The sequence below is a fragment of the Labrus bergylta genome, chromosome 9 (genome assembly GCF_963930695.1).
Source record: "Labrus bergylta chromosome 9, fLabBer1.1, whole genome shotgun sequence".
NCBI classification, from domain to species: Eukaryota; Metazoa; Chordata; class Actinopteri; order Labriformes; family Labridae; genus Labrus; species Labrus bergylta.
In genome coordinates this window covers 25743051-25762241 of record NC_089203.1, presented here as the reverse complement: position 1 = coordinate 25762241, position 19191 = coordinate 25743051, and the positions used below count along the sequence as shown (strand labels likewise).

Here is a 19191-nt window from a genome sequence, read left to right as displayed (position 1 = left end):
CAACAAGTTTTTTACAGGTTAAATTAAAATAAAATAATATTACACAACAGCTTTAATAAATTGGAACTGGTGTAGAGTTTAAATCCACAAAACAAACAATCTTGTGCATCTTAAGCTGCTTTGGTAGTAAACTCTCACTTTAACAGGAAGGATTCATCAAGTTGTTCTTCCTGATTATGCAGCCGATGTTTGAGCTCAACTGTTTGAACGAGCAGGAAAGAAAAAGGCAGGTCAAGCCAACCATTCACACACTGATGGCTGCTGTGTAACATGTCCATCAGAAGCAACTAATCCCATTCATACACATTCATACACCGTCGACAAAGCAGCAGGAGCCACTTTGGGTTCAGTGTCTCACGCAAGGACCAGTTTGAGAGACGACCGACTCGACTACTAACCCAAAATCTGCTGGTTTTGTTCTTCATTTAAACTTTGTTTTGTGAAGATATCTGCTTCTGGTTTTGTAGTTTATTTCCTTGAAAGAAGCTCGTTTTCTGTTTCCTGTAATTATTTGGCTTTTTGTTAATAAGAACGTCATGCTTTCCCTTTTTCATTCCTGTTTTTTCCTGTTATGCCCCACATGTAACAACAAGTAATTTAACCCTTCCACAAAGCCTAAAGACCTTTTTCCAGTATTTTGTCTAAGTTTCTTTTATCTGCAGAGTGAAAATGTGCATAAAAGCTGTCCGATTAGAGCCCACCTTTTAGTCCGTGCTTCATATGTCTTTCCCCCAAACATTTGCTTTGTGGGTAAACTGTTGTTGTGTGCTTCATATGGCTCACATGTGAGGAAGCCTCTTTAATCAGAGCCAGTAGAAACTCAAACACACACTTTACAGACTCCTTCTGACAAGTGAAGTCAAGAGATAAGTGAAGAGATTCTCAGCGGGGGGATTGACCTTAAGTAGGACTTTTGGTTTTAACAGCCCTTTTCCTTATTTTGCTCTGTGCACCAGCTGCTGCTTCTTTGTGTGGACTCGCTGGCAAAACAACAAGAGGAGCATTCTCAGGTGCTTTTCGTTCTCGTTAGCGTTAGCTTGTGATCACAAAGGTCTGAATCATGGACAGCTAACAGGAGGATGTGACTTTGGGAACGTATGGTATGGTTTGAAAACGTTCTGTCCAAGCCAAAACTAAGGACATGTGTACAGATCAAAAATCCTTTTATGCCTGAGTTATATGTAACGTGTCGTTTATCTCGAGGCGAAAGATCCTTGGTCGCACAGTTGAGATCTGCTATTCTCCCTCTGGCCGTTGAAGTCGGTCGATTCAAAAATATTCCAGTAGAAAACAGACTTTGTGAGATGTGTGAGTTGGACGAAGTTGAAACGGAGTCCCATTTTCTTTTTGCATTGTAGAAAATCTGATGATTTAAGAGAATTATTGTTTTATGAAGTAAAATCTGAAATATTGCAGAAACTGGAATGGCTGTTTAAGTTTGATGTGTTTAAACTTAGCTAATTTTGTTTCAAAAGCTTGGAAAAGAAGACAGGATATTCTGTTTGATTAGTTTGACTTCTTGCTTTTTCTTTTTGTTTCTTGAGAATGAGTATAGCTTACCTAGTGCACTCTGATCCGGGAACGTTTTTAATGTGCATGTGTGACAGTAAAAAGGAGGACAGGAGGACGTGGTACAAGTCGTTTAATTCAGTCATCTATCATGAAGCAGATTCTTTTTACAGACAGTCGAAGCAATGCTGGAAGAAAAAACTTGAAATGTTTTGGTTTCACAGGTTTGTGTTATTCCAAGTGTTGTTTGACAAAGACTTGGATGTAATCCACAAATTCAGAACCACGCACACAAACATGTAGTAGTCATCTTCTGGTCTTCAGAAGGTGGGAAGGGGAAAGAGAAGACGAGTGCAGGCTCCAGGCTTTCTGTCCTCAAGGAGGTTTCTGGTGTCCGTTGATAGGGCTCCCCGCCTGAGGTCAGACAAATAAAGCGTAAGTGAAGATGACCAAAGGCAATAAACATGAAGTGTGTGCAAGAGGGGAAATCAGAGAGAGAGAGAGAATAGCTGGAGGAAACAATGTCCCAGTGTGTAATTATGGGTCAAGACATCCAGATATTAAGTTGATTATAACGTCTGTTCCAACTGCAAATCAGGGATTGTTTTACACTTCGGAAACTGAAGTCGGGATGAAGCTTTTTAAAGAGTTACTGAAGAGGATGTTGAAACACCTCAGGCTCACAGAGCAGGACTGAGATCTGTCTTTGCTCTAAAGGTTTAGTTATTAAATTATTATTTGAAAAATAAACCTGAATTTGTTCATAGAGAATTCTTTCCATTATCTTACCTAGAATTGGTAATAAACTTATTGGTCGACTATTGGAACCAGAGAACGGCTTTCTTTTATCTTTAGGTATTGGGACAATTTTTGACATTTTTCCATGATTGCAAACATACATTTTCATTAAAACACTTGTTTATAATGTGTGCAACCATAGGAGTCTTTGTCAAGGCCAAACACTCTGATGTTGAATCTGCAGCTGTACATCTCCAGCTTTTCAGTTTTTTCTCTTAATTCCTTGTTTTCTTTGCGGAGAGTTATACACTCATTCTCCACTTCAGCCATCCTATTGTGTACATCCGATAGAGCCAGCTCCACATCATCCAGTTTGTTCTTACATTCCTTTCATCCGATCTGTAAAGTGTCCAGTTGAGGCTTTAATTTACTTATTGCCTCGCTTATTTCTTCGAACTCGCTAATCTCGCTAATTATCGAACAGATTAATGCAGCCAGTTCGGATTGATTTGCCTGCACTGCTCCAGCTGCCATCTCGGTACTCTCAGCTGTGACAGGTGACATGATTGTCGTTTCTTTTTTAGCTTTTTTCAGGCATCAGATTTTCTCCAGCTCCTCTCCCACTTTATAGATAGTGTTTAACATCAACTACTGGAAAGTAGATGCTTTTGGATCTTTTGAATTCTGGGTTACTTGTTATAATTGTTTGAGGATTCAGCAGCCTCTGCGTTCTATGCTCTCACTCACTGCAACCGGACATGACGTTGGTTAGTTGGTTAGTCATCTGTAAACCGTTAACTGATCTGCTGAAAGCATGCTATCAGAGGTAATAACTGTGTGAGTGAGCTAACGCTGTAAAGGCCCCATTTGTAACCTGAGTTTGGGATTTGATCTCATGGTGTTAACTGTGCAAAGCTGATGGGAAAATTGGCAGAGGGCGGCATATTCAAAGGTATTTTTGTTGTTTCATATTTGACTACTTCACACTCAGAATAAAAAAAGAGCTAAATTGACTCGGTGTACCTCAAATTTAAAGGTCCTCTAGGCCTCGTTTATTTTATTTTTATTTTTTTAAAGATTTATTTTTGGGCTTTTGTGCCTTTAATGCAGAGATAGGACCGTGGATAGAGTCGGAAACCAGGGAGAGAGAGTGGGGAACGACATGTGGAAGGGGGCGCATATTCTGTTGTTCAAACAACAGAATAACTTTGATCTAGAACTCAAGATTATCCTGATCCGAGCAGAGGGCTGGATGAACGCAGGATTGTAGGAAGAAAATGTCATCGAACTATTAAGGAGGTCGAACAAAAGAACGGAGTTACAATTAAGTCCGTTTTTTTATTTTTTTTATTTATTTGATAAATAAATATTTTATTTCGGTCACAAGAAAAAACAAAAACATTTTGACCGAAAAGGTGTAGGCTGAAGCTTTAGCTTATTACACCTACCCTTGTTACAAATCTTAATATTTAAGACACTACTAGTTTGGTTACAAAAAAAACAAAACTTATCAGAACAAGATTTGTTCCAAGAATTTCTTTAAAAAAAAAACAAATGAAACAAACAAAAAACAAAACAGAAGTCACACTCACAAAAAATAATCAAGACATAAGTAGAGTTAAAGGTTGTGAAAAATATTAAAAACCTCGTCCGCATGAAATATTTCAGCAATAAAAATGGCAATATGGAACGATTACAATGATCCAATTAGAAGCAGCTGTGTGGATCTGTCAGTTTGTGTGGATTTTGGCGCCCCCTGTGGACAGAGTATGTACTGCGTCGCCCCATTGCGAGCACTGGCAATCCAGATTTGTTAATCCTTAGTATGTAACTGGATCTGGTCCTGTGCGATAAAACGATAACGATAATTATCACAATATAATTTTTGTCAATTTAAACCTGTAAGTACACCATCCAACCACTGGGAAACACGGGGGCGCTAATGCGCCTTGGACGCTAGTTGCCACTCGACATTAAAGAGAAGAAGAAAAAGACTACGAACAGCCAATCATGTCGCAGGGATATGGGTACGCGGTCTTACAGACAGCCGAAATTAGGGATAGTTACTCTGAAGAAAACGTTGAACCTACCGGGTCAAAGCAGGAGAAATTATCCTCGACGAGATGACAAGAAAGGTCGTTTAACTTCCGGAGATTAGAGACATTTTGTCTATTTACAGTCTGACAAAAAACAGAGCGGGCCAGTGAGTGTTACTCCCCAGCAACAAACGGTCATATCAGTGTTTTCCAGCTCAGTTTGTCTTTGAAAGATGGATTATCTGACATTTGATAGTAAAGAAAGTGCATTTCCATATCTGGATCATTCATATTAAATCTTTCAAAAGTCACCTATTTGTCAGTTTCTTGCAAGTTGACTGCCGTTTATGATAAGATGACTACCTGTCCACTTTGACTTCCAGCGTTACTTTTTGCTTCTATTTATCGCTATTGAAACTGTTATTTTCAGCGATATCACACTGGAGGTTGCTCTGTGGGTCTGCTGTGTGTATAATAAATCCTGCCTGAGCTGGTAATGTGTTTTATCACGGTTGGCTGTTTCCTCTCTTGTCTCCGGCGATCCCCGCTCCTCCAACTACATTCCCCCCCCCCCCCCCCCCCCTCTCTCTCTCTCTCTCTCTCTCTCTCTCTCTCTCTCTCTTAGCTCTGCAGAGACTTAAGGGAAGCAGGGGGAAAAAAAGCATCATCTGCACTCAATCAGAATAATTATCTGAAGAAATGCACAGTGAGAGGTGAGGGGGAATGAAGCACAGAGGCTCCCTCCAGTCTTTATTAGTCATCTCTCTGCGCTGCCTTGGAAGAGAACCCGGACGGCTTTGGGAGGAAGCCATGTGCAGCAGACAGAAAGACAGACGGACAGACAGGGGAAAAGGCCTTAATGTGGAGACTCCCCGTGCCCAGAAAGTATCAGCAATCTCTCAAGGTTTTGGCAGCGGCTGCAGCTCCTCTGGGGACTGGCAGCAACACGAGGATCAGCCCTATGTTCTGTCTGTCAGGCTTCCTCTTATCCACAGATTCCTTAAAACACTGCAACCTGTCAACCCTGAAAGATGTGGGAGCTTTAACCAGAGAGCACCTTTTTAGGGATCTTCACTATCAACATAATCCAGGAGGATGAGGCGTTTGAGGTCCTGTCAGGATTTGTGAGCGCTTTCTGGAGCAGCTCTTTATGAGACACTGTAGGGTTCCTCCTTGATTGCAAAAATGGCTTTTATTTTTTGCAATCAAAGCTCTTTCACTTTTCAAGAGCAGTCAGACAGACAGAAGAATAAATCATTGATTAGACTCGTCTGGTCGTCTGGTGCCCGTGAAGTATCAGTTTTATGAATGTCCTGGCAAAACTACAAGTCCACAGGGGGGCTGGCGGCCGTTCTCAGATGGATATCTCTCCGTTTTGAATTTCCATTTCACCCCCTGAGATTTGCATTTGACCCTGATCCAGACTGGTCTCTCTAAAGGTACAGGGTCTTTTGTCAAATCCAGAGACAGCTTCAGTTCTTTGGAGTCAGATTAATGAATAAATCCTGAGATCAGAGACACAGTATGACCCCTCTCTGATGAGGATCCCTTTTGATTATTTAAAGACACCCAAAAAAGAAATCCCCTCAAAGCTTGTTTACTTGCTGAATCAGGAGCGTCTCATGAATTCAGATAATCCCCCCGCCTCTTCATCTATTCAGCCATGCAACTTTTCTGGTGTTTGTAGCTTTGGCCAAAAGTTCAGTTTTCAAAACCGTTGCTGAGGTCAAGCAATTTAAGGCAAAACCCCCAGTGAGCACATTAAAGATCTACCATAATCACCAAATCCCAGCAGTTAAACAGAAGGTAGGTGGTTTTAAGACATATAAGCAACCGGAGAGCTTGACTCCTGTGAACAGTAACAAGACTAGTAAGACTAAGACTAACAACAGAAGAGACACCAGCCTTAAAAAAGCCTATTATCTGGACCAAAAAAAGAGAAACAAACTTTAATTTAAGGTGAATGATCAGGTTGACCTGGTTGTGCACTTGGGCCTTTTGAACATTTGCTGCTCCAGCTTTGGTTTTGGTTCCAGAAGATCTGCCTGCCCAGAGACAGGTAGAAGGTGCTTTCCTTGACCCAGCAGGGCCTCAAGGTCCTCACATGATGGAGGCATTTGTAGGCCGTCACCGACAGCGTTCCCGTGAGACTACTAATAACTATCGACGCCTCCCAATCAGGCTGGGGCGCTATCTGAGAGGGCAGGTGTGTTCGGGGTCACTGGGGTTCTGCACAGCAGAGGTTGTACTTGAATCTCCTCGAGATGGAGGCGCTTTACATGGCTCTATTACTTTCTCTGTAGTATACGGGGGAGGCAGGTTATGGTGTTAACAGACAGCATGGCAGTGGTTTCTTACATCAACCATCAGGGGGGGCTGAAGTGTCTGTCCCTGCATGTGTTGGCTGCTCTTGTGGGCTCAGTCCAAGGGATGGAACAGCGTCCGGCCCATTGGTCACACATCACGGTGGTCACACTGCAGCGTTCACAAAACAACACTGTAAAGAGGTCTGAGCTGAAAGCAGCCAGGACTCCTGGTGTTGTCGTAGTGATGTTTCTGATGTGTTACTGCCCTTATTACTGTATCTTCCTCACAGATGGAATCATCATGATCGGCTCTAAAGCTGAAGTCTTTATAGATTTTCTGATGTATTTTAACTCCAGTCTGAACCCGTTGATCTACACCTGTGTCTACCCGTGGTTTAGGAGAACTATTAGACTCATTGTTACAATAAAGATAACACATCCTGGCCCCTGTGATGCAAACATACTGTAGGGAGGCACTAACCTCTGGTTTTCACAGAGCGAAAGGAATCAGTGTTGATGCAAAATGATGAAAACAATGTATCTTAGGCATGAGTAAATACAAATATCAACACACGTGGACCTTGTTCACCTTTGATTTTAGTATCATGAATTCTGCAGTCAGTGAACCGTTTGGCTCTGTCTCAGTTTGCACTTCCAACTATCTCATAAAGTAGGTGCTCTGCACACTACTCTTGCTCAGCATCACCAGTTTATTCGAGAAAAATCACAACAGTGCCTCTGCACCTTTGCCAACACACTTGATGTTGATAAAGGTGCAGAGGGATGTTCGCTAATAATTTGGAGACGCCAAGCAAATATAGATAACAGAACATGACATGATAATAGGAAAAAAGGACTGTAGGATCATTAAACTGGAACTGAAAGGGCAGAATGAGTTTTATTCGATGGACGCTGACGGATGATGTTGATAAATCCATGCAAACTTAACCTCATATTTCAAAAATACATACAAACTACACCTTCTCCACACTTATAGCTGCACTCATTAATTGTTCATGTATTGTTCAAGTATTGTTCCCAGTATCTGTACTGTTTGTTTTTATTTGTCTGTATCTGCCTAGCCCATGCTAATGTCCTGTAAAAATGTCTTTGTCTTGATGTGTCATGACTGTGTTATGTTCTGCAGAACAGGAACCTGCTGGAAACCAGTTTTTTAAACTGAGTCAGGCCCGTTAAACTGTAACCTAATGTTACTTTTAAACTTTACTGTATCATAAATGAAATGAAAACTTTGTGTTTTGCATTGTCATTACCGTGTTGTAATCCTGCTCTATAATGACGTCTGAAATGTTGGAGACGTTTGGTGTTATGCTGCAGCACGTCTTCAACCTTACTTGAACATCCTTTTTTTAATGTCATGGTTGTGAATAAAGCATGAATCATTTTAGATGTGGTGTCTTGTAATTCTCTTGGTTTAGACAATGCTGCCACCTTCTGGTCCAAATTTAAACTGTCATTGTTCGTTGTGACATAAGAAGATTTGGTACAGTATATATTAACACACTCCAGTACACCACCACCACGTGTGTTGCCAAGTCTGCTTATTATAATCGACTTTGGGTTTGTTTTCCTGTAAAGTCGTTTACAAATAGTTGGGCGTATTTGTGCTCGCCTTGCTCCCTGCATGATCCCGTCCTGTTTCTCTACCAGCTCTCCAAGAAAGCAAAAAACGATAGTTTGTCATGTTGCAGGATCAGTCCACAACCCTGTTCACCTGTTTACCCCGTCCCTTCCCTTCCCCCCCAAAGCCCCCCCAACAAATAAGCACAGCTGTGCATATACAGTTATAATTGGGGGCCCTACAACCCCACATTTTTCACCATTGTGTGTGCCAGTGTCTGTTTTCTCTCCTATGAACAGATAATTCCTCGATTCATTTTTCTTGGTTGGCTTTCATTGACAAACTTTGGAGTTCAAAGCAAAAACGTATGCAATGCTTAGCAGAGGCCCCTTAGGGAGGTTTCCTACTGTCATTTAAAATTTGGACTTTGGGCTGCTGCTGTAGTTTAAAGTTTGTGAGCCATCAAGGGCCCCCTGCTGGTCTGGGGCCCCAAGCAGTTGCCTGCCTTGCCTGTTGAGAAGCAGCACCTCTGTGCATGACAACCAGCTACCCCAATACTCGTGACTATAAAACATTTGAATCGGTGTAAAAACAGCGTTCAAAAAACTGAGAAAAAAAGAAAGGGGGGAAAAGACTGTGAACATGATTGAACTACACGTCCCACAATGCATTGCAAATGAAACCTCTTCTTCTTAAATGTACCTTTAGTTGTTGTTATCGTGTTTAAAGTGTTGTACTGTCTTGTAGTTTGCGTCGTTGAATGTATAAATCACAGTCACTGCAGGAGAACAAGGTAAGTAGAACGGAGACATTGCCATGGTAACAGCGTGCTCCACCATCAGACTTGATTGAGTGATGGAATATTCGACCAGGAGTCTGTATGTTGTGTTTTATTTTGAAATTGATCGGACGCTCTGTGCGTTTCCTTGTCTGACTTCCTGTCCGGGTCAAACGACTCCGTCCAACTTCACGAGGAGAGCAAATTATAAACTGAGCATTTTTCTCTGTGTTGTAAGACTTGTGCAGACCACAAACAAAGGACTGGATGGGTTTATTTCACATTTTTGGGGTCTGTAGTCACTCAGCATACTTAAATATATGTTAAAAAAACACTGTAGAAGAGGATTTTTCATAGTATGTTCCCTTTAACACGACTTCTGTTGTTGCAGGAGTGAAAGCAGGAGCTTTCAGAGAGCTGGACAAACAGAGAGACCACACACACATTTACAGCGTGGTTAAAAAAAGTTGGAAGTTCTGGGTAACTTTGTGCAGCTCTACCAAATGTGACTTAACTAAGTTCAGTTCACTGAGTAAACATTACAACAACACAAAAGGTCAAATCGTCTAAGAAGAGGCGTTTACATTTGGAAACAGGCTACATTTTACTGAAGCAACAAAAACAGTTATTCATATTGTTGCATCACACTGTCAATGTGCATGATTGTTTAAAAAACAGACACACGCGTTAGCTGTCAAGTGTATTTTATTATCAACAAGAACACATTCACAACTTTGACTCCATCAGTTTTCATAATAAAAGATGTCCCCATCAAAGTGCACAGGATAGCCGTCTTCACATTTGATTGCAATATAATTGGTGCGAGCTTGACCCCGGTACTGACAGTGAGGAGGCCTGGCTCCCTGGTTTCGCAGAATGCAGACGATAATATGGAAGGGGGTCGTGCTTTTCATCATGCCATTACCAAGCGGCATTCCATTCTCACAGATGGTCTTGATTGGACTGTTGGTAGAGACGATGAAGGTATTGGTCTCTTTACACTCATTGTTGATGGTTTTGATATTTCTGCTTCCTATTTCAGCGTCACATCTGTTGACACTCATCTCGCCTTTGACATGCTGATTGATAAACTTTTTGTGGCGCTCCAGCAAAGCCGGGGGGATGCAGAGCACAGTAGCAGGAAGCAGCAGCAACAAAGCAAACTGGATCCTCATGATTTCCTAAAGTGAAGAAAATATGGAAAGATTGATGGTTAGACATTTTCTGTCAGAGGAGGTATGTGTCTACGTTCTGTCACAAACTGTTGTTCACAGTCTGAGATCAACAGAGAGCATCTTCGTATTCATGAATACAGTCGTGTTAAATGGACGTTACAGTGAGAGGAGAGAACAAACAAACCTTTGGAGTTTGAAGTAGAGCAGCTGTTGTACTCGGTCTGGTCGTGGCGGTTGAAACGGTGAAGAGAAGCTTTGAATAGTTTCTGTCAACAAGTAGTCTGACAAATGTTGTCTCTCTAAAGCTCTGAATCATTTATTGAATTTGGATTCAGACTTTGACCTCTTGGCAGATCAAAGCAGTAGGAGGGAATTTTTTTAACCCTCCTATAACCTGAGGACTTGTGTCGCACCTTTCGGCCTAACAACACAGAAAAATGCTCCATTAAAGACTGCCATAGAATTATTATCTATTAAATCCTTTCAGAATTATAAGAACAAAAAACTCCAGAACTGTATGAGTGTGTAGTGTTTGAAGAACAAAGAGATTTCTAACAAGAGTTGTAAGTGCCATATTGGGCTACATTCTGTGTGATTTTTAAAACAAGACATTTCCTGAAATGCGAAAACAAATTAAAAAAAAAAACTCTTCTGCTATAGATCCCAGATATAAAATAGATAATTACAGAAGGACTGTTCCGGAGATTCTCCAGACCTAGCCGTTCACACAAGCACCTCAGGGGGCATGTGTGGGGAGGGGGGGGGCGGGGGATTTCCTTAGGTAAGACGCGGAAGTAGCGGCTGAAGCAACAGAGTCCTCTACACGAAGCTATAATGAGAATATTTGCCTTTATATCAATGCTATGTGTAATCCAATGGAATACAAACATCCACAAAAGAGAGGAGAACAACATACTGACGAACAGAAAACACAATTCAGCAGGTTCATTACGTGCACGGCAGGCACGGAGCCTATGGCTCATTGCAGAGGGGGCGGGGACCAATAGTGGGCCCTTAAACTGTCTATAGGCTATATAGCACATGCTGTAGCCTATATAGTAATATAGTATAGCATTTATGGTATAATATCGGCTGTATGGAGATACAAGACGGGGCGGGACGAAGAGAAATGCTGCTGCAGATTACAAAGGGTGTTATTACAGTGACAGGGACTTATCAGTGAGTGACCTGCTGATATTTAAGCAGAACAAGTGCTGATATGTCTGTGCGCATATTCCACCGATTAAACAAGTAAAGCAGACTTCATTAGCCGGACGGGAAACCAAAGATAGAAGGCAACTACAGTTTGACATTCAGTGAAGTTGGACGCTCATCCAGCCACACAGCCAATACAATAAAACCACACATTATCAACCCACGCACGACAACAAACTTTGTAAACGGTGTGACAGCAAAGGCCTGTCGTTCATACAGTACGATAACCAGCAGACACGGCGGTTTACAACACACCCACAAACAAAAGACCAGCATCTAAGCGTAATCTCAAATAATGATGAAACAACTTACCAATAAGTTTTCATCAGCACTGTTGCTTTCCTGCATGGAGCTAGCTGGGTGCTCCTCTCTAACATGTTTATTTGCTTGGTTAGTAGCGTTTACGTTAGTGGAGCGAGCAACGGGAGGAGACTTGCCAGGTTGAGTTGTTGAGGGTTGAGTTGTCAGTGAGAAAACATTTTTTAATTTAGTTTTTTACACTTTTAATGTTACGAAAAACAGCGAGGTAAACAGAAATAAAGCAGACAGACGACTAGGTTTTTAAAATTCCAGACAGCAGCGGGGGCCCAGCAAAGGGGGTGCTAAGAGGTGGAATCAATGACATTACAAACAGGCCACAGCACCCTGCTGGTGCTGTTTGCTGCCGAAGTTGAGAACCCCCTTGGCAGTGGAAGGGGGCCCCTCTCTGCTCTACTAAATACATTGTGTGTCTTGATTGCGGCAAAAGAAAAGAGAGACTCAGACCTAGTCAAACTAACTTTATTCAAAAATTCAACTAAATAACAAAATGCATGTTAAATTTGGCTCAAAGTGGGAACAGTGGGCCCGGGGCGGCCATACCTTCTGCCCCCACACTCGCTCCGCTACTGGTGTACGGAGATCGTAGTGGTTACGTGCAGACACTTTATGCACCGTGCGATAACGCTTAGCCGGGCCGGAAGTGACATTCAACTGCCTCGATGCAATGAATTTTCCTCGATGATTTGAGTTAGTCGAGGAATCGTTTCAGCCCAAGTTCAGACCTTATTTAGTCATATCAAAACATTTCTGTTTTTATCTACACAAATGTGGTTTATGTTTGTGAGCATGCTAGTGTTTCAAAAAAAGATGCTAGATGAGCGAAGAGCTTTCTAACAAGAGTTCAAAACATTTCCCCCTTAGTAGGAGTAAATGTAAAACAGCAAAGCATGCCCTCATGGCGAGTTATTTATACCTTATGATTAACACGACTTGAGTTGTTGCAGGAGTGGAAGCAGGAGCTTCATGCAAACTGATCAAAATGTTTGTGAATCAAAGTACAAATTGAATCTCTATGTCAACACATGCTCTATGTCAACTGGTGCTGTTCCTCCCTCATTTAAACATGCTATAGTGCAGCCCTTGTTAAAAAAAAACCCAACCTGGTCCCCATACAATTTTCCAACTACAGACCCATCTCAAAACTATATAACTATATAACTATATATAATTATATAACTTTATACCACATACATCGTTTTATCTCTGATATCTCGGTGAAATTACTGCAGGAATTATTTGTCTTGTGACTCCAGCTGTCCGGTAGTGCTGCTCCGTGCTGCCCTCTGAGGACGCAGCCTGTGGGTGATCACTGAAGAAAGGAGCATGGTCATGAGTTATTCCCTGAAATGTTTGAAAGTTGTTGAATAGATGAATAAAATGAAGAACACAAAATCAACAAAGCTGTGAACTTCATTAATATTGCTGCGTCACGCTGTCAATGTGCACGACTGTTTAAGATCAAGAAAACGACACAGCTTTGACTTCATCAGTTTCTTTAAGCACCATAGTGCATAGGATATCCATTAAAACATGTAACTGTGATCCTCTTGGTGACAGCTGTACCCCTGAGGTACCCACAATCAGGATGCTTAGACCCCTGTTGCAGTTTGCACTCAATAGTATTGAAGGTGTCCGGGCTTGTGACCTCGCCATTGTTTTTCCCACCCATTGTTTTGATAGGTAGTCCTGGACTGACGATGAATGTATTAAACCCTTTGCAATAATTGATATTGATGTCTCTATGTTTGTCATTCATTTTAGCAGTACAATCGTCCTCTCCCATCTTGCCAACGACGTGCTATTCTCTAAACTTTTTGTGACGCTCATCCTCAGCAGCGTTGATGCAGAGCACAGTAGCAGAAAGCAGCAGCAACCAAGCAAACTGGATCCTCATGATTTCCTAAAGTGAAGAAAATGTGGAAAGATTGATGATTAGACATTTTCTGTCAGAGGAGGTATGTGTCTACGTTCTGTTACAAACTGTTATTCACAATCTGAGATCAACAGAGAGCATATTGATAACAGTCTTGTTAAATATTACAGCTCAGTGGATCGCTCAAGAATTGACAGAAGCTGAAAACTATTAAATCGCTATTTAGTCAGATAAACACTTCATTTAAATGCTGTGCAAATAATATCGTTTAGGACTTTATATCAATATTGTGAAACATCAATTCATTAATTATGTCATTCAGACTAATCTGTGAAAGTCTAAAGTATTAAAGAGCTGAACATGTTACAGTGAGAGGAGAGAAAAAACAAACCTTTGGAGCTGGAAGTAGAGCGGCGGCGGTTGTTGTCTTCGTCTGGTCGTGGCGTCTGAAACGGTGACGAGTGTGGTTTTGCAGAGGAGCAAAGGTGTAAGCATCGGAGGAGGGTCAGAGCAGTACACACAAAGTGAGCAGGCTGACTGACTGACTTTCTGACACTTCAAGCCCCATTTTATAGGAAAAGACGGCCGTGTCCTTTCAGCAACTGTTTACTTTACCTACTGACTAATTTACCTAGAAATAAAATATACAGCGCACAGAGCACAGCTGGGTGCCAGCAGAAAGTTTCACTTCTTTACTGAAGGCCAGTACTGGTTCACTTTCATTTGCTTAAACAAGATAATACATTATACTCCTTCCTTTTTATCATATATGATGAAAGAAGACCGTCGAAAATTTACTCATCAATGAGGTTTTTGTCAGAAACATCAAAACAGCATGCACATCCAAACATTGAAGTACTGGGTGCTGAAAAAACATCCAAAGATAGAAAAGTTCTGAGTCCGCACACCAGAAGCTGCTCCATTGAAATTTAATGGAAAAATCTCCTCATGTAACGCTCCGGGCCCTCGCCCTTCATCAGACAGGTTTCCACCAAACATGACAGTTCACTAGGATTCAACTCACATTCATCATGAAAGAAATCTGCTGAGATGCTGTTCTGTGACATCATCACACGCAGGGCCGTAAGCTCGGACCTGATTGCTGAAGTGCCAAAGACACATTAAAAAAATAATAAAAAACACTTTGACCTATCTTATTACCTTCTCCCCAAATCTGTAAAGAGTAGTAAATGTCTGCATGGGAAAAAGCTGCATGCCTTTTAAACCCGGTGGAGAGCAGGATAAACCCACTGAAGCAGCTGTTCAAAATTCAAAGGGGGCATTTCCTTTTCTTTTTCCTAATGATCTAGCCTACCTACACATGAGCTCAGGGATGGGGGAAGTACAGGTGCTGAGGGTGCTACAGCAACCCAAAATCAGGCACAATTCAGCTGTAACGCACCGCCCGGCTCCTTGTTGTTTAGAATGAAGAAGTTTATTTACTAAACTATATAATACCGTTTTCACCCCCGGAGCTCCCGGTGTGCCGGTGAAGTAAAGCTTAGATCGGGTCCCAAAAAATCTTACCCGACCCTACCCGAGCCCATGCATGTTCTGTCCAAGCCGGGCCCAGCCCGACCCATTAACTGTATTCACGGGCCAGAGCCCGACTAAAACCCGACATTTTTTCAATAAGTTGGCTTTTATAATGAAAGGTTTAATTTGTTGATACGGACTGCTTCCCTGAACCTGCTTCTTTGTGGACCACATCCCCTATCAGCTGCTACATGGTACCCTTTCCCTGTGTTTAACTTTGTGTGCAAGCGTGTGTCTGTTACTTTCTTTCCACACTCTCAGTTTCTCGGTTCGGTCCACTCAGCTCGAGTTTTGAGTTTCAAGTGTGTGTGTGTGTGTGTGTGTGTGTGTGTGTGTGTGGCCTGATTGACAGCTCAGGATTGGTGAGGGAGGTGTGTCACGTTAACCGGGTCAGTGCTTCAGCAAGCAGCATAAACTTTAGAGCAGCCAAAAGAGCAAAAATGGAGCCCGGCCCGATGCGAGCCCGAAGTCGGGCCGAGGGTTCCGTTGGGCTCGAGTCGGGTTGCAAACATCTACGGTGAAGTGGGTTTACAGCGAGAGGGAGAGACGAGCGAGTGTGAGGGACGGTACAGTTACACTCAGACGTGAAGACATGGTCCAAGACACTCTGACATGTATTACACCTACAGTGTTACACCCTGACTGTATAGGGTCAGTGCCAGGATAGATACCAGCTAATCTGCTTTTTGACCAGTGGACTCTATGAACTACTTTGCATTTTAAGACCCAGTGTCTGGCACAAAGGATGTGTGAACACGTTTCACTACTGACTGCCTAACCTCACAATTTACGTAATTTATCAGAGGCCGACTCCTGGCATGTGAAGACGGTATTGTTCTAGAGATGATACCTTTGAGGAGAGGGTTAATGATAAAAACTGTGTCAGTCATGGTGGTAGGAGGGAGAGCAGGGAAACTAGGGAAATTGTTGCAGACAAAGTTTGGAGCTTGTAAATATCTAAAGAAGTGGGTCACTGACTGATCAACAGATGGAGAAGTTCAAATGATGTAAAGATGCTTTACAGAGACAATCCCATGATCTGCAGGTTACAAAAGGGTTGGAGTTAGGAGAGGTGCTGCTTAAAAATCCAAAGTGGCGTCTGAGTTGAGACCAGATCTTGAGGCAGTTTTTAACGATAACATTGTTGGAGTGAATCACTGATGGTGATGTCAGACACAAGAGTGACCTTAGTGAAGAAGAACCACACAAGGACTCCTCAACCTGATTTTTTTTGGGAACATTTTTTGTTTCATATAAAATCATAAATGTAACGATCGAGTGAGTGGGAAAAATGTTTTGGAATAAAAACGGGTATACGTTGAAAAAGATGTCAATCATTATATGTAGAGCACCGATTAATAACAGTGTTATCTGGAGACGTTTCAAAAAGAGCATATGGGATAATATTCAGAAAGGATTTCTCCTTTGTATTCCTCTCGTTCCTGTTGTCCACACTTCCTCTCCGCTGAGGTGGAGGTCGGAGCAGGCCGTGCATGAATGAGGACGACACAGTCTGACACAGAGCTTAATCCATTACATACATTTGTGGCCAAAGCCAAATATTTTTAATAAACAGCTCAGAGGAAAGGCTTTTCTACACTTGATTGTGTTTCTGGTAAAAGAAGGTCCAATCAGTGAGATGTTTAGTGAGTGAAATGATAAAGTGATCTTACTATCTGATCAGACATTAAGGAAACATGCTATGTTGAAGTGCTGGCTTCTCTGACAACAATGCAGCAGCCAGTATGTCCTCCTTCTAACTTTAGATTCTGGTCCTGAATGCTCTGGATTTGTTTGGACCAGAGAAGGTAGGCGGCTTTAAGGGGCAAAAAACTGGCTGGCTAAAAACTGAAGCTTCAGTGTCCACCACATGGTAACCTGCATGAGCATGGACTCTGGAGAGGAGGGGGGGAGAAAGCTCTCTACAATGTTTAGAATTTAGACTACAGTACCCATTTTGAACACTAGGTGTCAGAGTTACATAATTTCCTACTTTAAAGCAATTAGATACTTTAAAGCAATTAGTAGCGTACGGTGTAAATATTTAATGATTGCGAAAAACGTTAAAAAAACATTCAGGGACTATTTCACCTGCTGCAAATTGTTTTATTCTGCAAAATCCGCATTTCATGAAATACTTTTGCATGTAGTGAAATGTTTTTCGTAATCATGACATATTTACACATTTGACCTTCAGGGCCACCGTAATATTGAATAGTGAACTTTCCTGATTTTGTTCTATTGTCTGCATACTGCATGTTTTTATGTTTTCAATGTTTGTATGTAATTTTCAATAGGGTAAAATTTGATTTGTGATAGTAAATATTCTTACTTTGTTATTTTTACTGTAATTTATTTTAACTTTGTTTAATCTCTAAAAGTGAGGTTTTGAGATAAGCCCTGATGGGTTTCTACCTCACCTGCACATGTGTTTTATTTTTTATTTTGTTTTATTTTTCTGTTTGACTCTTCTTTTAAACAATGTGCAAATAAACTAAACTGAACAGCGCCCTCTAGTGGCTGTTTATTTGACTTGCGTAATAAGTCTTCCAAAGACGTAGCTACTTGTTGTTTTGTCCTTTAAAAAGACGGACAACAGATGGACTAAATAAAAACACTGATGAGAGTGTGTTTTAAAGTTCAGACCTTTTTTTTTTTTTCTTTTTTAATCCTGGCACGACAGTAAGCTCCGCACCGCAGACTGGCAGCTTTGCCCAGACGGATATGAGCCGTTTATTTTGGACGTCTGACATTTACCCTCAAGATCTGAACTAGTTCTGGATTCAGAGATTTCTTCACAGATACAGAAGGTTCAGCTGCGCTTTTCATGACCTGAATTAATGACATTTTAGCCACTTTGGGCCATGATAGCATCAGTATTTAATGGATTCTGCAGAAATCCATTGATTGCATTGATTTTTTTCCAACCTTTAAAAGACAAAAAAGTAAAGATGAGACTCCAGCTGCTGTTAATGTTTCAGAGACCTGGCTGTACAACAACCAGTGTAAGGTCTGGCAGCCTCACCCAGATGAATATTAGCCCTGTGGTTTTAGAAGTCTTCTGTTTCAGTCATCAGATCTGTCCTCGTCCTCCATCCAGAAAGATTTTTTTATTCCTTAACTTGTTGCTTTTAAAAGAAAGGTTCATGTGATGGGACCAGAAGAAAAGGCAAAAAAAGATTGTCCTACAGCTTTCATTGAAAGACGTTCATAGCAACTATTTTGTTTGATAAGTAATATTTGTTTATGTAGGAACCTGTGCAGGTTCTCAGTCATCCAGCTCATGGTAAATCTGAAGCTTGATCCAAAGGCAACTGGACTGTTTGAAGATCTTGAAGACGTTTCACTTCTCCTCCCAAAAGTCTTCTTCAGTTCTAAACTATCGGAGGACGGAGCAAAAAATGTTAGCCTCTGTGGATCATTAGCATGCTAATGGTCAAAGATGACTTCAAGATCTTCAATCAGCTGCCTTTGGATCAAGCCTTGAATTTCCCCTATTAATGTTCACTGTTTTCTAGGCCAGATTTGTCAAATGTGAGGCCTTTTGTTGTTTTCTTAGTCATGAATGAGTGGAAAGTGAATGTCTTTGTGGTTAAATGAACAAAGATTACTTGGTCTTTTGGAAAGTTTAGCACTATTCAGACTACTGTTGCTGTGCCCTGCTTCTGCAAAGCCAAGCGCAATGTGAATTCACAGACTGGAACACAAATTTGATGGTGTCGCAGAATCAAAAGTGTACATACAGTACAAAGTGACCACAGTACACAAGAGGATGGAAAGACAAAGCAACACCTCTGTACAGATTAAGAGGTCAATCACAGGTAGCCACGTCCAAAATAGTAACCTGCTTTATCGTCAGTTTTTCTCAAAATGAGGCCGAATTTTACAAATTGAACATCATGCTTATTCAAGATAACATCTGAGTAGTGATTAAGTCCATGAATTTATGGGGGGGATTAGTAAATAAATCAACTTTTTCTACAATCTGACACTTTCTGCAACAAGTTAAGCTGCCCCCTGCTGGCTGATAGAAAGAATGCAGATAGGGGGCGCTCCCTGCATTGTCTTGAATCTGAACTTTGACATATAGGAAATACACAGAGCAATCAAGCATTGTTAAAA

The 19191-nt window shown here is 41.4% G+C and overlaps 1 protein-coding gene and 1 long non-coding RNA gene across 4 annotated transcripts in view; both read right to left on the bottom strand.

The window, feature by feature from the left end:
- Nucleotides 1-1627: 1627 nt before the first annotated feature.
- LOC114921767 (GRIP1-associated protein 1) overlaps nt 1628-19191 on the bottom strand; it is a 28196-nt gene continuing 10632 nt past the window's right edge. For all 3 annotated transcript variants that reach the window (XM_065959026.1, XM_065959023.1, XM_065959024.1), the window contains exon 8: nt 1628-1923. In XM_065959026.1, coding sequence (XP_065815098.1) covers nt 1885-1923 — 39 coding nt within the window. In that variant the 3' untranslated portion in view covers nt 1628-1884. The remainder of the gene's footprint in view (nt 1924-19191) is intronic.
- Nucleotides 13484-19188, bottom strand: LOC136179995 (uncharacterized). Its single transcript, XR_010666933.1, has 2 exons — nt 13925-19188; nt 13484-13560 (listed from the first exon to the last, which is right to left on the bottom strand). It is a non-coding gene; the product is annotated as an uncharacterized lncRNA (long non-coding RNA).